The sequence below is a fragment of the Fringilla coelebs genome, assembly GCF_963513975.1.
Source record: "Fringilla coelebs genome assembly, chromosome: 3".
Taxonomy (NCBI): Eukaryota; Metazoa; Chordata; class Aves; order Passeriformes; family Fringillidae; genus Fringilla; species Fringilla coelebs.
In genome coordinates, this window is record NC_140030.1 from 106,859,853 (window position 1) to 106,878,246 (window position 18,394).

Consider the following 18,394-nt stretch of genomic DNA (forward strand, 5'->3'; position numbering starts at 1 on the left):
TGAAAGAAGCCCATCCCTGGAGTAGGCTGGCCAAGCTAAAGCTGCCTTGTCTTGCTCCTGTTTGCCTTGTGCAGAATTGATGGATCAGTTGGTGGTTTTCTGAAGGACAGTGCTCTGGAACAAAGTTTGAGGCTACAAGAACAGGTTTTCTCACAGTAGGTGTGTTGGAATAGCCAGGGCAGATGAAGCTTGGTGTTTGCTTTCTGGAGGTGTTGGCTAAAGAAGGATTAAGGTAGAAAGGTTGGAGAGTGGTGGTCTGCACCCAGCTACTGCAGCATGATAATACCTTCTTCAAAAAAACCTTTTGAACACTCTTAAAGATTAAATTGGTGGAAGCTTGAACTTTTCATTTTTACTGCATTTTCAGCACAAAATAGTTCTGGTTGGGATATGGACACATTGTGACAGTTTCTTTTCCTTTTTGTTTTTCATTATTAATTTTCAGGTCAGCACGTTCCATTCTGAGGAATAGGACAGGAATTTCATCCCATATCTGATACTCCAAGTGTTGCTTGCAGTTTGCAGCTCAAGCTGTGAGCCTTGACTCGCTCCAAGTGTTCTGCTGGGCATGGCAAGCAGCAGGGCTGGTGTTTATAGCACCTTTCACTGCTGCTGGATTGTGTCTGCCTGGGAAAGGCCATGAAAGGCTGCAGCCTGCTGCAGGCAGCAAATAGCCCAGCTGCCTGGGAGCTGCAGTCATGGGCATGAAAGCTTCCCACCTGTCACCCAGGGCAGAGGAGAGGAGGATGTGTGTCTTACAGAAGTTTTAAAGCAGGAAAGTTTTCCAGATGAGCCCTGTGGCAGATGTTTCTGCTTAATGATCTGTCTTGGTTTGGAAAGACAGGTGCCTGCTAAAGGAGACAGGAGCCTCCCCTGAAATGGAGAATGCAAACCCTCCCCACCACTATGAATTTTAAATTAAGGGGCTCTCAGGCAAAAAAAATATGGGAGCAGGAAATAACAGTTCTTTAATAGGGAAGGGGAAAAAAAAAGATAAAAGAAAAACAATGCAATAAACTAGAACAACACTGTCAGAGTCAGAACTCAACCTGACACCCTGTTGGTCAGGGTGTTGGTAGCAGTCCAGTTGGAAAAGGGACTGCAGCCCTCCTGCAGTGTCAGGGGTGGTTCTGTTGGAGCAGGGGGGAGTCCTGTAGGAAAGGGGTGTCTTCTTCCTCTGCAGATCCATGGAAGTAGAAGCAGCTGCTGTTCCTCTGGGGAGTCAGTGGAGAAGAGCTGTGCTGGTGTGTCACAATCTCCAGATTATATCTGGGCAGGAATGCTTGGCTCCTCCCTCTGGGCTCACATCTCCCAGTGGGATGCTGTAGTTCTTATCAGTCATGTGGTGACATTCAATAGCTTCTTATCAGCAGATGCCCCCTGCTGAGGGACCTTGATTATGATCACTCAGGAAGAAAGATAAGGAGAATTGCCCACTTGACACCAGATAACTGCCATACAGATGGCAATAGAATACATCTTGCCTTGCAATCTGGAACATGATCATTTAACTGCGATGATAAATTACTAATTAATTTTTTTTTGCATTTAAAATATTATAGGTTTTATATCTGGGGGTGTCTCTTGGAGATAGTTCAAGCAAAGCTAGTGCATCCCAAGCAGCATCAGGGCATTAGGTATAAGGGCCTAATGCTTGCTGAAAGAATAACTAAGGAGGACAGCACCTCTGGAGTACACTGCCTGCTTTCATCCTCCACAATTAAGTCCCATTTTTGTAATTGTAGGGTACATAGATGTGCACTTTTATAATTTTCATTATTAAAGATCACAGTGGACGCAATACTGTGGCATTCTGAGGAAATTAACCTTTTTGCTGGGCTTTCAGACAAGGCACTTGTTGGCTGTGTCTCAAGGAAATTGCCTGTCCTTGATGTGTTAGTGTATCACACGTGGTCTTTTTATGGGTTTGGGTGACTTTCACAAGTTCAGATAGGAAAAGATTTTGTATTTTGATATTTGAGATGGGGAAGATCTCATTACAACTCCACAACTCTAACTGGTTTGGTGGAATATCAGTGGGAAATTACTGCTTTGCTCTTGGACATTTTCAAAACTCGATGTTTTAATTGATTTTAATTCTTGTTTCTTATAAATTCTATAATCTTGAGCATAGCTGCAGTCTAAATAATTTCCTGGATTTCTGCCTGACAGCAGCAATGCATCCATGATCTCCTGTATTCCATTCCACACTTTGTTCTTCACTTCTTTTTACACAGTTTTGTGTGCTGTAAATAAATTTGTGATTAAAATGGTAAAGCTTTTTTTGTTTCTAGAATACAGATCTCGCATAGACAATTACTTGAAAGTTGTATGGTTCAGAATTTCCCATCAGTAAAGGCTGAAGATGATTTTGCATGACCTTCCCTTTTGCATCTCTTGTGCTTAGCAGAATTCACAGTTTTTACATGTGTTACATGCCCCCATTCCTTTGGAAACAATGCTTACCTATGCAAAAAAGGTCTTTGATCCAAATTGATGACCTGAAATCTGAGTAAATTTTGCTGTGACCTGTAGAAACATGCTTTATTTTCCTTCTTTCAGTGTGGTGGTATGGTTCTGATGGTTTTTCTCCTGTTCTTTTGTTTTTTTCCTTTTTCTGTTTTCTCCCCCTTTTCCAGTGTTCTATTTAGGTGAGTGGTTTAATTTTTTGAGCCTTTCCTGCTCCTCCAAGAGTATTTGTTCATTGTTTTAAAAAAAAAAAAAAATCAAACTTAGAGTGCTTTTCAAAGCTTTTGTCAAATTCCATCATACAGAAAGTTTGTTTTGCATTTTTGTGAGACCTCTCCATCCATGTGAAATAAATTCATTCTGCAGATGCGTGAGGTAACATAGTACATGTGTGAGGTTGCAGTTTTTATTTGCTGCGTTTTGCTGTTGAGCTTGTTTGGCTTAAAAAGCAAAAGTGAGCAGTTCTTAAAATGTTGTGTGATGGCTGGCATTTTTCTTTGATTTTGTGCTTTTTTTTTTTTTGCATGGTAAAAATTCAAACCATTAATTTAGGATCTGTCTTTGCTCTTAGGTCCTACATTGCCTCGACAGAATTCACAGCTTCCCTCTCAAGTACAAAATGGTCCATCACAAGAAGAAATGGAAATCCAGAGAAGGTATGGTACTAAAAATGAGCAGCTGTTCAGTTCAAGGAAGTGATAACTCCTAATGAGGAGAAAATAAATGTCAAGGACTTAGAATTGCTCTCCTGCATTTGTATGTGCACAGTTTTCAGTGCCACTCTGCAAAAACTTTGTTGCTGGGTCCCTTGTTTCTGCTCTCCACCCTTTCAAACAATGCAGTTGGAATTGGCATGCCAGGAAAGAGTTGAAGATCAGAGGGGAAGCCTTGGGAGATTTCACTGTTGTCATTTTCAACCAGGCTAATTAATTTTCCAGTGACTGTTTTGTGTTCAGTTTTTGATGCTGAAAAAAGCAGCAAGTGAGGAAGGAAGTTTTAGAAGCTGAGAACTTGAGTCATCATGAATGACAGGGCTTTTGTCCTGAGTGTGGATGTGCTAGATCAGAACATTCTATTGCAAATCTTGTTTGCCTTTACACTGTATTCTTTAGCAAAAAGCCTTAATTTTCTGCTGTTAGTGTATAAATTGATGGAACCTTTAGCAGTTTAATTTTCAACTGGAGCACTGCTGGTTATATCTGTGCTGCCCTCAGTGACTGCTCTGTGTTCCCCTGGCCAGTTGGGACTTTCTCCAAGCTAAGCTGTTCCTTTCAATTTCTATCCCTGTGGGATATTTTTTCAGACCTGTAGCATTTTGAACATACAGACTTTTCCCCCCTTCCTTTTAATAATCATTATGTATTGATGAAATGCCCAGTTCCTACAAACTCTGTGGTTGCCATCTTCCCACTTCTGTTTTGTGACAGTGTGGGGTGAGTGTGTGAGTTTTGAGTGTCTGACATGGCAAAGGCTTGTAGGACAGTGCTGTCACACTGGGCTAAGGGAAAACAGCAAGACCTTGGGCTGTCCCAAGCACACTGCCTGTGCTGCAATCCTGGATTATTTTACCATCAAAATACTCCCAGGAGATTAGCTGTTCCCTTCCTGAAGGGATGCTGGGAATGATTCAGGTCACATGCAGGACAGATCCAGGGAACAGGAGCCTTGAATAAATGGGAGGTGGTCCAGACTGATGGTGTAAATGCACCTAATAGCTTTTTGTGCTGACTGGAAGAATGCTTAAACATGTTGGGTCTAATTAGCACTGAAGCTTTTTCTATTTTGCTATTCAGCATTTAGCATGTTTCTGAAGAGGTGAGCAGAACCAAATTGCCAATTTAGGAATAATTCATTTGATAAAGAAGCTATATACGTTGAACAAAGGGTTGCCATCAAAATTGGCATCATACTCTTCTGTCTCTTTTTTTCTATGTCATCTTAAATCTGAGCAGGAGTCACTTTATCTGAAAGTTACCTTGTTTAAGAACAAATACCAAGAACCTCATTACAAATCTGTCTGTTTGATGTGTTTATGTGCAAGTTTGCTGTCATGATAAAAGTCTTTTATGTCACTTCTTTTGACAGACTTTTTAAAAGCCTTTTTTCTTTTGATTTTTTTTCTGTCCTACATTAGTGGTTTTTAGTATTTTTATTTGCTGTCTGTTCCTTTAGAAAACTGCATTATCTGAAATTTGTAATGCTGAAATACTTTTGAGAGAAGCATTGTAGAGTGGCATCTCCTCAGAATAAATGCTGCCCTATATTAAGAGCTCTGAAAGTCTCTTGAAATTTTTGGTATGTGAAGGACATCCTATCAGATGGCATTCTTATGGCTTGGGCTTTTTTGATCAGTGTGCTTGACTTGTTTCCATTTAATGTAATGTCCTCTTTGAAGTCTGGTTCTGGGTTTGCTTTGTTTTTCCCTGAAACAAGGATGGAGCACTGGAATGAGTGTTTACTCATGCTGCTAGACAGATTGTCCGTGGAAGGACTATTGCTGCTGTGTCATTAAGCTTAAGAAGAACATGTAATTTTGTTAAAACATTTCACAAATGCTTCTTCAGTCTCATTACTCCTCTAACTACATGGGAATAATAAAGTTCAATTAACTCTAAGCTAGAACTTCTCTTCTGTAGTAACTGTCTTGCAGCTTTCAGACTCTAAGAACAAGAGTTACTACCATAAAGCAGAGAGTAGTAAATAGTTGGGAAAAAATGGTTTAAGTATATATTACTTTGAACATATCTCCAAGTGACATTTCCAATCTCACTAAAGGGTAAAAGCAGTGTGGGCAGACTTGAATCCTGTGGGGAGCAGTAAGACTACAGGGAATGCAAGAAATGGGAATAAATGTTACTGCGTGGGAAGGAACATGAGATTTGTGATGGATCAGGAGAAAGGCTTTGCCAAGTCTATGGCTTGTAGAATGTGTGTCTGTTGGGTGGGGGCTTTCTTTAAAATGTGCCTTGATAATAGTTGTCTTTGAGTCCTGCTCTCCTATCCCTCTTCTTAGGTGTGCCTGGATTTAGCAGTGTGTGACTGACTCCTGTGTTAAGTGCAGGAAAATGTTTTTTTTAATTATTCTAAGCTGGAGAAAAATATCTGCTTGCATGAAAATGAAAGGGACCCTGTGGAGGTCTAGTCTAACCCTCTGCTCAGAGAAGGACTAATTTCAAAGTTAAATTATGTGGCTTGGAGCTTCAGGGTTTTCCTAGGCAGAAATAGAAACATTTCTTCAGAAGTATTTTGCCAAAGGACTGACCAGTGAAGAGTGGCATAATAAAGAGAGCTCTTCAACCATCAGGGTCTGATGTTTTCCTTTGCTTTCATAACCAGTGTTCAGGAATCTTGGGAAAATTGGGAATTGAAGAGTGAAATTAGTTCATTGCCAGCAGAAGTACATTATTTTGGTTCAGAGATTTTTCTCTAGTTTAGAAAGTATTTAGATGCCCTTACATTTTGGGTAAAACTACTTTGTTTATTTTGCTGCAGAGCTTCTTACTTGAATATTTATATTGCTTACTGGGCAGTGATACAGTTTCTTAGGCTGCTAGGACCAGATGTGCCATCTGAAGCACTGAGGTTTTTATAAGGCCAAGATTACACATAAGGTGTAATGAAGGAATTTTTTCTGGTGAATTGATAATTTTGTTACTGTCTCTTAAGAAACCTTAACACATGGTGGATGCTTTCCCTCTCAGGGAGTACTTGAAGCTAGCTGTAATTTTCCTTAATTTGCACTCACTTCAGTACAGTAATAGCAAGCTTTAAAACACTCCAGTTTCCATTTTTGATCCTCAAAACTGAAGGGATATTTTGTTCTGTGGGTTGTTTTTCATTTTGTCAGAGTGATGACCAGGCAGTGTTTATAAATTCCACTGATTGATAATGAGCCAGCTTCAGTTGACATACATATTTGTTAATAACTGCAGAGTTACCTAATGCCAAAGACCATTTTAAAATAAAGGATTAGTTCATGGCATGCCTCTGTGTGCTACTGCTGCATGTAAATTTACCTTCTCTCCCAGCCGTGGTAAATACATTGTCAGGAATATGAGTCACTGAGTCGGTATCTAATATGACACTTGGGAATTTAATGAGTTAATGTTTATAAATAACTTCAAAATGGTCACTGCTTCTTAAATAAAGAGCTCCAGGAAGAGAGGAACTGTACAGATAGTAAGGAATGATGAGGGTGTACAAGCCCCCCAGCGCCCTTCAGGGACGCCATGGACCAAAACTCGACCGAATTCTTTCGTAAGTACTCAAAAACATGACAGGCTTGGAAAGTGCAACAGCAGAATATTGGGAGGGATTGTAATTATTAAATGCTTTATTTGTTTTGGTTTAGTTTTGTTTGTGATGATGCTGTTCAAGAAAACACAGGGTATGTCTGTGCTAGAATTTAGTATTGATATGGTGTGGGTTTTGTAACATCCTGTGGAAGGATTCTTAGTTTTAGTACAAAGTTCAGAGACTGTCAAATGTAGCAGTTTCTTAATAAATAAAACACTTGAAGGCAAGATTTTTATTTTATAGATTAAACCAATTTTTTTCTGAGTTTTGCTAATCTTATTCTTTAACTACAGTAAAATGTTTTGCCCCTTGTAAATTAGTAATTATGACATACTCCTGAGCTGTTTTGAAAATATATGTAGAAATGCTAAGAGAAGAAATCCTGCAATTCAGTGTCAATGTAGCTATTGTAGTTTAAAGGAATAAAAGTTTGCCCGTGGCTGTGTGTCCCTGGTAGCCTTGTTTCTACAGATTTCCCACAGCCTCTAATTTTTCCCTAGTTAGGGGCCAGATTTACAGCTTCCAGCTTTCCTTTGCTTCTGAAATCATTCCATTTATCCAACAGCTTCTTTCAAGGAAGTAGGATTTCTTTAAAAGGCATTGATTAGATTATAACTGAGCACACAGCTCTAATCTGAGATACACATGAAAATGATGGAGTTGTTGGCTTTTTGGTTTAGGGTTTGAGAGGTCAATAGAATCCACTCATATGATTGTATTGTTTGTAGCTGGGCACAGACATGGTTTAGATGGACTCAAAAGGGGCTTTTTCCCCTTTTTATTTTTATTTTTTTTTTTAGGCTGTCTCATTTTCTTTCCATTTGTAGTAAAGTTTTCAGAGACTTACCTGGCCTTATGGGTAGGTGTAATGGGTGTTGTGTGGTTACAGCATAATTGTAGATGCTGGTGACATTGATCTATTCAGAAGACTGAGAAGACCACTCTTCCATTAAGCAGTATTCTGGTGACATTGATAGAATTGCTTTGAAATCTTTCAGTTCTGTGAGCTTTTTTCTATTTAATGCAGAACATGAAATTGGAGTTGCAAGTTGTTCTACAGTTTTGGTTATTGTGGTTCCCTTTTAAGAAATTGTGTTCCAGTTGTACTCCCTGGAATACACTACTGAGAGAGAGTTGCAATGAAAGTAGGTTTTTCTGCTGCTGAGATTGTTCTTTTTTCTAAAATGTCATGAGTACAGGTGTCTTTCTGTGACCTAGCTTCTGCCAGGAGAGCTCATGTTCTGTTAGTTTGAGATAATATATTGAAAAGATGGAGATGAGGAAAATTAGGCTTAATGAGGTTTGATCCAAGAGCATTAATAGATCCCTTAGTCTGTTAGAATTCCTCTGTCTAATACATTTCAGGTTTCTAGTTGTCTCTTCAAGTCTTTATCATTGTGGCTGGCTACTAATTTTTGCTTGACTGATAAAACCTAGTTCTTGGTACTTCCAGCTAATGCATTTTTAGCTTATAACATAAAAGCTTCTTCTTAAACCTTAAAATCCCTTTTGATCAAGGAGATGAAAGCCTGTTTAATTTGACTTTGGTAACAGATAAAACATTGGATAGTAAACTGGACCCAGCCAGTATTTTCTTCACAAAAGCAGAAAGGCCTTGGTAAAGCATTTGACAGATACCAAGAGGGAATTTTCAGTTCATGTGGAAGTGTGAGGAGCACAAGAACAGGCATGAGTGCACCAGTGGGACCTGTAGCAGTCAAATTTCTTTTGTTGTTTTGCTGAACAAAGCAAGTCCTTGTTGCTGATGTGAGTTGAGATACATGAGAATGAAGGAGGAGCTGGATGATATTACAGATTTTGATGATTAGAATAGAATGAGAATTCATAGTAGGTGTCCTGTTTTTAGAGGGGAAAGCCACCAACCTGTAGACCACATTAGTGTACAGGGAAAATCAAATGGACATTGGAAGTGTTACATGCAATGGTGACTGATCAAGAGAAAGCTGCCTGAACTTTGGAAATAGCTGTAAGGTCCTGGATTTGTGCAGTGTTTCAAAATCATGATACATGTAGTTACTTACATGCCTTCATCATTTCACCTTGGTGTAAAGTGTTTGATACAAACCATAATTTGAACCAGTCTCACCTCTCAGTGCTGCTGAAAGAACCAAAGGTGCAGAGTGGCAGAAATTGTCATTTCCAGAGCATATACATAAACTCACTTCACAAACCTCTGGCCTTAAACAGTCAGACTTGGCAGATCTTCTGAGTCCCTGTGTCTTGCTCATTGTACCAAGCTAAGTCTGGTCTGGGTTTCTCTGACACCATGTGCATTATGCTCAAGTAGAAAGAGTCCTGACTGTCAAGCACTTGACAGAAAATAAAGCTGACTTGGTAAGAGTTTTAGAGTTTAGTTTAGATAATGCAAAGTGAAGTTTATGCAGCTGAGATTGCTTAGGAAGATGCAGAGAGGATAAATATTGATCGCTTCTGCTGAGCTTATGTTATTGGTGCATCTTATTTATGAAGATTCTCAGTCTGTGAGATGAATCTTGTGAAGATTCTTCTCTGTGGAGGCTGCCTGTGTTTGATGTCAATACAGCTTGCAAATTTCCAAGATGTGGATGTATTTTCTCTTTGTACATGAATTATGAAATTTGGGGGGTGGTGTGTGTTCATTCCATGGTACATAATGTGTAGGCACTGAGATACTGTAAATATTCACTAAGTTTGCGTGACCATACAGGAGAGTGAGCTCTGTGGTAAATGCTGAATTTTGGAGTGGTGAATAAATATTTAATATTAAAGATAGAAGAGCAAGTTTAATGCTGCTACTCCATTTTGATTATTCACATAAGTTCTTGCAAATTTGAAGGGCCATAACAGAGACACTTTCCTGAACTTGTACAGAAGATGAGCAGAGGATTAAGCTATTAAAAATCAAGCTAGGAACTAAGTTCAAAATAACACATCAAAGCACCTTTTTTTCCCCGTAATAGTTTCAACAGGGCTAAAGTAGCTTGGCTGTGTCTGTATCTCCTTCTCTGGATGTCCAGGTGTTCCTGGTGATCACAGGGTAGAGGACAAGGTGCTTCACATGAAGCTGAGGTCAGCCTGCATCTGGTGCTGGTGCTTGTGGCTAGGAGCTAAGTTCAAAATAACATGTCAAAGCACTTTTTTTTCCCTGTAATAGTTTCAACAGGGCTAAAGTAGCTTGGTTGTGTCTGTATCTCCTTCTGTGGATGTGCAGAGAGAGATCCTGGTGATCACAAGGTAGAGGACAACATGCTTCAGATGGAGCTGAGGTCAGCCTGCATCTGGTGCTGGTGCCTGTGGCTGAGGCAGACTTTGTGTAGCCTGTGTGCAGCCAGCTGCTGTGTTTGCTGCAGTGACTCAGTGCTGGGAGGAGGAGAGCCATCATGTGAGATGTATTCTAGTGAGTAGTGACTGTTGGATTAGATAATGCTATCTGTGCCCACATGCTGGGGCTAACAGCATTTGAGAATAAAACTCCAAACATTGCTGGCTTGGTTGTTGCTCTGCAGTTGGAGGCAGGGCTAGAAGAGCTCAGGGCAACCCCAAAAGCCTGGATACACTGAGGCTCCAGGCTGAACAACTCAGTTGGTTTGGGTTGATGAGCCCAGCTTTAATTGTAGCTTTAGAATTTAGCATTGTAGTTATTCCTAGATTTCTTGCCTTTAAAACTTTAAAAAAAACCCCTAGTGAAGCACAGAAAGAAAGATGCATAAGCTGTTGAGTACTTTCTTAGAACCACATTTGGTTTCTTATCTGAATGTCTTAATGGTAACTTTCAGAACAATAAGTGCAGAATATTGCTGCAATGCTTGAAGCCAGCAATAATCTGGTAACCTTCATGCTGCCTTCTGGGTGTCAGCCTTACATCTCTCTTCTGACACACTTTGTCATTTTAGAAAAAGTAACAGCACAAGCAAGAAACTATTTTTCAAAAAAAAAGGCAAAAAACCCCACCATGTGGGACACAGAAATTCTCCCCTCAATTGTATATTTTTAAGTCCATGTTGTTTTTTAAAACCTCAAGTGATGGTTTTTTGTGTCTTCTTTCAGTACATATATTGAATTTTTCCCCCCTCATTTGCCTTCTTTTTGTATCTTTAAGCAGACAAAACAGGGATAGTGTTCATATTGATCTCTGAGTGATTTGATGCCCTGCTTTGACACACAGTTTTTCTGCCAAGTAAGAATGAAATATGAAATTTGTGTGTTCATAAATGACAACTAACAGCTGTCAAATATTATGAATTATCAGCCTGCAGCTGACCTCTTCATTCAATGCAGCATTTACTTCAGTCAGCTCTGTTCCTCAAGATATTTTGTTTTCTGCAGGCTTTGTCTTGGATCTTTGTTTTCTACAGTGAGTTTTAAAATTAAATACTTCAAACAAGTTTCTGTTCATCTTGGAATGTCTGTCAGCTCAGTGCCTCCTGAATTTGGATACAAAGATGCCTTTGTACTGTTCATGGAAATACCTCTGTTTTTAATGTATCTGGCTTTGTGACAAGAAGCCTTCCAGGTTCGTGGCTGAGCTCTGTTATTCAGGTTGATCTATGGGCTCCTCAGTGCAATTTCCTATCATCTTTTTAGGAAAAAATGTAATGGCTTCATCTCACAGCCAAGAGCAAAGCAAGCTAGTGTTAGAATCCTGAAGATTTATGTGAATGTACAGCACAACTTCCACTTGAGGAAGCAAGGTGACCTGCCAGAACAGGCAGCTCTTTGCTTTTGCAAACTCTTTCAGCTCTGGATTTGTTACTCATAGGTTTTTTTTTCCTCTTGGTGCCCTTGTGACAGAAGCTCTGGGTTTTGACACCGTTGGAGTTTCTTGATGTTTCAAGGCATCCTTGCTCTGGTGGAAGGAGTCTGCACAAATCCAGTAACTCTGCTGCAGGTGACAAAGATATGGAGGCTTAGATGTGGAAAGTGTCCCAGGAAAGGACAGATTTTCCCTCTAGCTACTAAGTCAGCTCTGAAACAGAATATTGTTTTACCAGTAAACACTGAAGTTTCTTAATCTAGTTGAGATCTTTGTCTTCTCTTCAACCTGTATGGTAATTTTAAGAGAATTAACTGAGGGCTCCATTCTTTTAATTGACTATGTTGAGGTCTTCAGCAAAAGGCCCAGAGGATCTCACAGCCATTCACCTTCAGGAGCAGAATTTAAAAAACCCATCTGTTCCCTTTCCCCTCCCCAATACAGATCAAAAAAATAATAAATAGTATTCATTTGAGATAGCTTCCTAGTCACCCATCACACACACTGGGCTTTGAATGAAGTGGTGCTGCTTGCTAAATGGAAAGTGATTTCAGTGTGCATGTGGTGCTGGCTCATTTCATAAAATAACAGGAGCTGAGACAGCAGGGCTGCTTAATTGTTATTCCTTTTTATAATCAAGAGCAAGCCAGGAAGGCTTTGTGTGTACCTGAGTAAGTAAATGAACTGCAATTCTGTTTTGCAGTTGTCATGTAGGAGAAATTCTAAACATTGTCACCATCACAGAATGGGGGGGGGATTTTTTCCAGCAGGGATGCAACAGTGTGTGCTTAATTCTGCTCATTGCTTTCCCCCCCCCCCCATGTGTTATTTCAAGAATGTAGTCATGCTCCTGCTGCTTGGCTGCCCAAAGAACTGCAGGATTAATGCTCATATTAAGTCACAAGTTAGTATTGTAAATATGATTCTTTATCCTCAGACAGTATCTCCTTAACTGGACAAAAGCATAAGGGTAAGAGGGGAAATAATTTACAAAGCTGGTGCAGTATTAAAGTCAGCTAATTTAAAAACAGCACCATCAAAAAAATAATCAAGAGCCTCTCCCAAAACACCCCAAAGTGAAGTTTCCCAAAATGCTTTTGGCATGAAGCTAATTAAAATCCACAAAGAAAGTGTCATGAGCAGTCACTGTGATAAAGCTCCCAGCTATTCTGAGATTCTGAAGTTGACTCTGAATCTAAACATGAGTAACAGTACCTTGTGTGTGACTGACATGTACAGTTCTACAGCAGGCTCTGCTATTTCATGGAAATTACCTCTTACATTTAATAAGTCACACTTCTAAAATAGTTAGAATAATCACATTGTCTTTGCATAACAAGCATTTCACTACAAGACAGCTCTCTGGGGCATTTTGAGTATCTCTTTAGCTTTTTCAAAAGTTGTCCTGGTCGCCAGATGTGCTTTCTAAGACTGAAGGATTTTCAGGTATTGCTTTCACAGGGTTCTTGAACCACCAGTCTTGACATTCAGAGGTACTTTAATTGATGTGTGATGACTCTCCTTAATCTGCTAATGCTTTTGTCTAATATAATTTTGATCTCTGACAAAATTTAAAAATAAAATTATACTATCTAATGCTGGCTGAACAAAGCCAGAGGGATTTAATGCCTCTTTTTAAATATATATAATCAAATATGGTTTTAATATTTTTTTAGCTACAACTGTAACATTTGCTAAGATCTAATATGTAGCTTATGGAATTCTTCCTTGCTTATTAAGTTGTGTTAAAGCAACTTGATTGCATTGCTGGCATACTGATCTTCTGACCTGTGCACCTTTTGGTTTGCTATTCAAAAGGTTTATTAAAATTGTTAAAATGACAGCAGAAGTGTAGTGAGTTATGAGGTGTGGTTTTTTGGTTGGGGTTTTTTTTGTTTGCTTGTTGTCTTGGCTGCTATTTTTTTCCTTCTTTGTTGACAAAGGGATGCTTCAGTGACATATAATGAGAATTTATTCTCAACAGTGGTGTATTTAATCTCATATGTATAAGATATGCTTGCAAGGTATTTTGCTGCCCTCTCCTGGTAGAGCTTTTGTATTATATGCAAAGTGCTTAACTTTCTTCCTGGCAAAAAATTCTTGGTTTATTCCTTTTATTTTCTGAAGAAATGGGAAATTTGGATTCTTTTACCAAAAAAAAAAAAAAAATTAAATACTGCCTTACTCAATATTTACTGAATAATGAGTACTTTGTTATTCAGGTCCTGTGTGGTTAAAAGTGATTATTTCACTGTCTTTTACCTTATTTGGCCAATATGATTTGATAGTGTTCATTGCCAGCTGAAATAATTTTTGCCTCAGACTAAATTGAAACACTTAGGTGCATTTTGTTATGACACAAACCCTTCTGGGCCAGGCCAAACACCTGGAATTCTTCCCTTTGCTGCTCTCCCGTCCTCTGAGCATCCCTTGGTTCAACAGCTTCTGCATGATGGAGTTTCTGTTTTCTAAATGATTTCCCATGGTTCTTGGTGGGTTTTTTCCCCACTGTGGGCTCTTTCTTTGAATCACTCTGGCAAGGCGTTCCATAGCTCATCTGCCTGATGTGCAGGGCTGCTCTTTACTTTTGAGCTTTGCTCTCATCACTTGCATTGACTCTTCTCCCAGCTGTTGGGAAGGGGTGTCCCCATCACTCAGGATTTCATACAGCTCCAGTTGTCTTTCCCAGAATGCAGAATTACAGCTTTCTAAATTATTTTTATTCCCAGGTTAGTTGGAATTAGAAGATCCATCAGTAATTCTTTATAATCAGCCATCATCCTTGCTGCCCTAAAGAACTGAATATTATTAAGGAGCTTTCTGACGAGCACCTCGCTGTTCCCTTTCCAGGTTGCTTATGGAAATATGAAATTATGGCAGAGCCTTTGGTATGGCTTATTGCAAAACAGCCTTGGCAATGCTGCCCTTGTGTGAGGAGTGACCTATATTGAGCTTCTATTTCTGTAAAGAAATGAAGAACTTAAGCAAAAGAAATCTTCTGGCAGTTGCTTGATGTGTTGTTAAACCCAGGGAATTGATGCCTTCCAGTATTATAAACTAAATATAACGTGAAATGTTTATGATCCCAAATGCCATATCTACATTTTAGGTTTAGGATGAACAGAGTGTACATTTCTAGGTAGAATATGCTCATTTCTGGCAAATGGATGCAAAAGAATGACGAAAATAAACAAAGCTGCTTTGGAGTCTGTCAGTGTTGTCTTCTGCTCTGAACAGTCTTTTAGATACAAATATGTGCATCCACCTCTCTTTTATGGAAAAAAAATTTTTTTACATGACCATGCTGAAGTTAGCCTTGATGAAAACCCTGATTTCCTCTAACAATAGGTTTTATCTGAGGGGAAAAAAGAGCACATAATCAAATTAGTTTTGTACAGAACAAGCAAAAATGTAACATCAACAATATTTTTATATACCTCTTGGAGGTATTAAATTAATATTTCTGTGGTTTGTATTGTATTCTCTTAACATTTATAGAACTCCTCTACTGGTTCCAAATATGTATGGGTCAGTGTCTTGGTTTGGAAAGACAGGTGCCTACTAAAGAAGGCAGGAGCCTCCCCTGAAATAGAGAATGAAAACCCTCTCCACTCCTCTGAATTGCTATGAATTTTAAGTTAAGGGGCTCTCAGGCAGACAATATTGGAGCAGGAAATAACAGTTCTTTAATAGGGAAGGGAAAAAAAAAAGATAAAATAAAACAATGCAATACACTAGAACAACACTGACAGAGTCTGAACCAACCTGACGCCCTGTTGGTCAGGGTGTTGGTAGCAGTCCAATGGGAATTGTGGCTGCAGCCCTCCTGCAGTGTCAGGGGTGGTTCTGCTGGAGCAGGGATCCTGTAGAAAGGGTGCAGTCTTCCTCTGAGGATCCAGTGGAAGAAGAGGCAGCTGCTGTTCCTCTGGGAAATCCAGTGGGAAGCCGTGCTGGTGTGTCAGAACCTCCAGATTATATCTGGGTAGGAATGCTTGGCTCCTCCCTCTGGGCTCACATCTCCCAATGGGATGCTGTAGTTCTTATCAGCCATGCAGGGACATTTGATAGCTGTTATCAGCAGGTGTCCCCTGCCAAGGGAGGAGTGATTGTGATAACTCAGAGAGAGATAAGGAGCATTGCCCACTTGACAAAAAACAACTGCCATACAGATGGTGATCGAATACATCTTGCCTTGCAATCTGGGACAGTCAATCACCAGACTTTTTAGTGGTCTTGAGTTGCTAAAAATCAGTCATTTAACAAGCTGGGTTGCAGCTCTGGTTTCATAGTGACTGCTCTTACAGCTTTGGTTTATGGCTGAGGGACGAAATGGTAAAGGAGCAGAACTGGTTTTTTGCTTCTGACGGGTAATGTGCTGAGTAATGAAAAAAATCCTTTTGTTGTGGATAACAGGAAGTTAATTTGTTATAGAAATAATGAAATTTCAAAAATTTTAATTTTTTTTTTTTGTTTGTAAAGGAAGAACAATGGTCTGAAAATCAGATGGATTTCAATAACAATAGTTCATGGGCTGGAGTTTGCAGTTATGCTGGTATTTTCTGGGCAGGAAAAGGAATGAAACAGCTGAAGTTACTTTCCTTTTCAGAATTCTGTCCTTATGACCCTACATATTGGCAATACTATGCCAATGACTGCCCAAATTAATTTGCCCAGTGGCATAGTATAGAAAACACCCATCTGGTAGTTTGAGGCGTCAAAATTCAGGTCTCCTCTCTGCTTTACAGTTAAGAGCTGGCCGTGCTTTGTTTTTGTTGAGAAGCTGTCATCAGTTTGCATCTGAAACATGGCAGAAAAAATGGCTCTGTGCTTTGTAGACAAGATTTTCTTTCTAACTGCTGAGATTTTTTTTTTTTTTTTTTGAAACAAGAATTAAATAGAGAACAACAGCTAGCAGCATTTTCAGTGTTATGTACTGACAGGAACATACTGGCCACAGCTGGGAGGAGGATCAGCCTAATTTTCTTTCATCGCTGAGTTATCCCCAAGAGATGAAAAAGGTTTGAAAATCAAGAAGCTGTATTTTAACCAACTAGGAAGATATATCTTTTAAAAAGTCCTAAAAATCCCTAAAGAAAATACAGAACAGGTTGAGAAGAAAGGATCAGACAGGTAGTATATAGCTTTTCCCACTGGTTTTTTTTTTTTTTTTAGGAAAGTCCTTTCAGCCAACCCAGTGGCTTTGGCAGAGAATTTTACAAGGTTTCTTCTTACCCTTAGGGTATTTCTACTGCCTGGCTTTTACTTGTTTTCCTCCTCTTCACGTCTTCCCCCTCTCTGCTTTGCTTTGCAAAGCCTCCCATGAGCTGGAAGCCCTGCCAGTGTTTCCTTGGCTGCTGCACCCTGGATTTTTTTGACTATGTCCATTTTTCCTGTGCCTTCAGGGTGTTCACATGTTGTTGCCAGATCAGCTGTGTGTGTGTCTGTTAAGATGCAAGTGGGGATGGACACGTGTGCATTTTGATGGATATGGAATAAAAAAATATATGGATAAATTCTACCTGACTAGTTAATCCAAAAGCCATAATTTATTTGAGGTGTTTCTTTTTTTATTTAATGAGTATTTGTGTTACTGCTATTTCACTGCTCTGAGTATAAAATACCCTGCAAAGAACAAATGTAACTCCATATCCCAAACTGGGAAGATGGTATCAGTTAGTAAATTAGCAGTAAATTACCTCTTGAGCTCTGTCTCTCAGAACGTTCAATTAGTTAAGAGGAAATCAGATATGTGATTCTTTCTACTGTAAACATAATAAAACTATTTTCCAGCTCAGAAAAGTGGCATGTTAGGATTAAGACTTCCAGGTAGGTACAAATGCTGTGCTTTTGTCCTGGCTGCTGCCAGGATTGTTGATTGGTTTATCTCCTTGTCCTTTGAAGAGTTGCCTGATGTTTTTGGTTTTCGCTTTGCAGCTCAGTCTCTTTCCTTTTCTCACCACTGCAGACAGTTGCAAGAGCAGCAGAGGCAGAAGGAGCTGGAACGGGAGAGGCTGGATCGCGAACGGATGGAACGGGAGAGGCTGGAGAGAGAGAGGCTGGAAAGGGAAAGGCTGGAAAGAGAGCGTCTGGAGCAGGAGCAGCTGGAGAGGGAACGGCAGGAGAGGGAACGGCAGGAGCGCCTGGAGAGGGAGAGACAGGAGAAGGAGAGGCAGGACCGGGAGAGACTGGAACGGCTCGAACGGGAGAGGCAAGAGAGAGAACGGCAAGAACAGTTGGAAAGGGAACAGTTGGAATGGGAAAGAGAGAGAAGAATTTCAAATGCTGGTAAGAATTTCAAAACCTGAGCGTGTTCTACCACCAGACTGCTCTTGGTGTGTTTGGGTGATGGAGTGGGAGAGACCCAACAAATGGCAAGGGTGTACAGCTGTGTAGCAGCAGTCAGTATCTCAGGCTTCTTTTTGCTGGAATTCCTTCCCTTTTTTTTATGGCAAGAAGTCCAAGATATTTGACTTTCCTGTCATAATTTTCTATTAATTCTGAGATAAATTTTTTTGCATTCTTTGCTCACTCTGTTGGCATACTCCCCGATTGCGTGGAAGAACTTGAATCATTTTGGGCACCTCCAACAATGGTTGAAGTGTGATGAGTTAAACTTCCTAAATACCTTATCATTGTTTGCTCTATTCAACAAATGTATTGTCATTACATAAGTTGGGAAAAAAACCCTAAAAGGTGTCAGGTTGAGTGTGTTAACATAGAAGGTATGTTAGTGTGAGAAATGCTTTTCAGTCTGAAGTCTTGCTTAATCTATCATTGTAGTAAAATTTCAGTGAAATGTGTTGTATGTATTTGTAGATAAGATAATGCACTGCCTGTGGAAATGTATCCAGTGATAACTGAAAGCTTTCTCATTTT

General features: G+C 39.6%; 1 protein-coding gene across 8 annotated transcripts in view; it reads left to right on the forward strand.

Moving 5' to 3' along the window:
- Positions 1-18,394, forward strand: part of ENAH (ENAH actin regulator) — a 91,961-nt gene that overhangs the window by 54,868 nt on the left and 18,699 nt on the right. For 6 of the 8 annotated variants that reach the window (XM_084201828.1, XM_084201829.1, XM_084201832.1 and 3 more), the window contains exons 4-5: positions 3,041-3,125; positions 17,484-17,803. In XM_084201828.1, coding sequence (XP_084057954.1) covers positions 3,041-3,125; positions 17,484-17,803 — 405 coding nt within the window. Of the gene's footprint in view, positions 1-3,040; positions 3,126-6,601; positions 6,727-17,483; positions 17,804-18,394 lie in introns of those variants that run through there. The other 2 variants (XM_084201830.1, XM_084201831.1) reach the window with 1 other exon arrangement.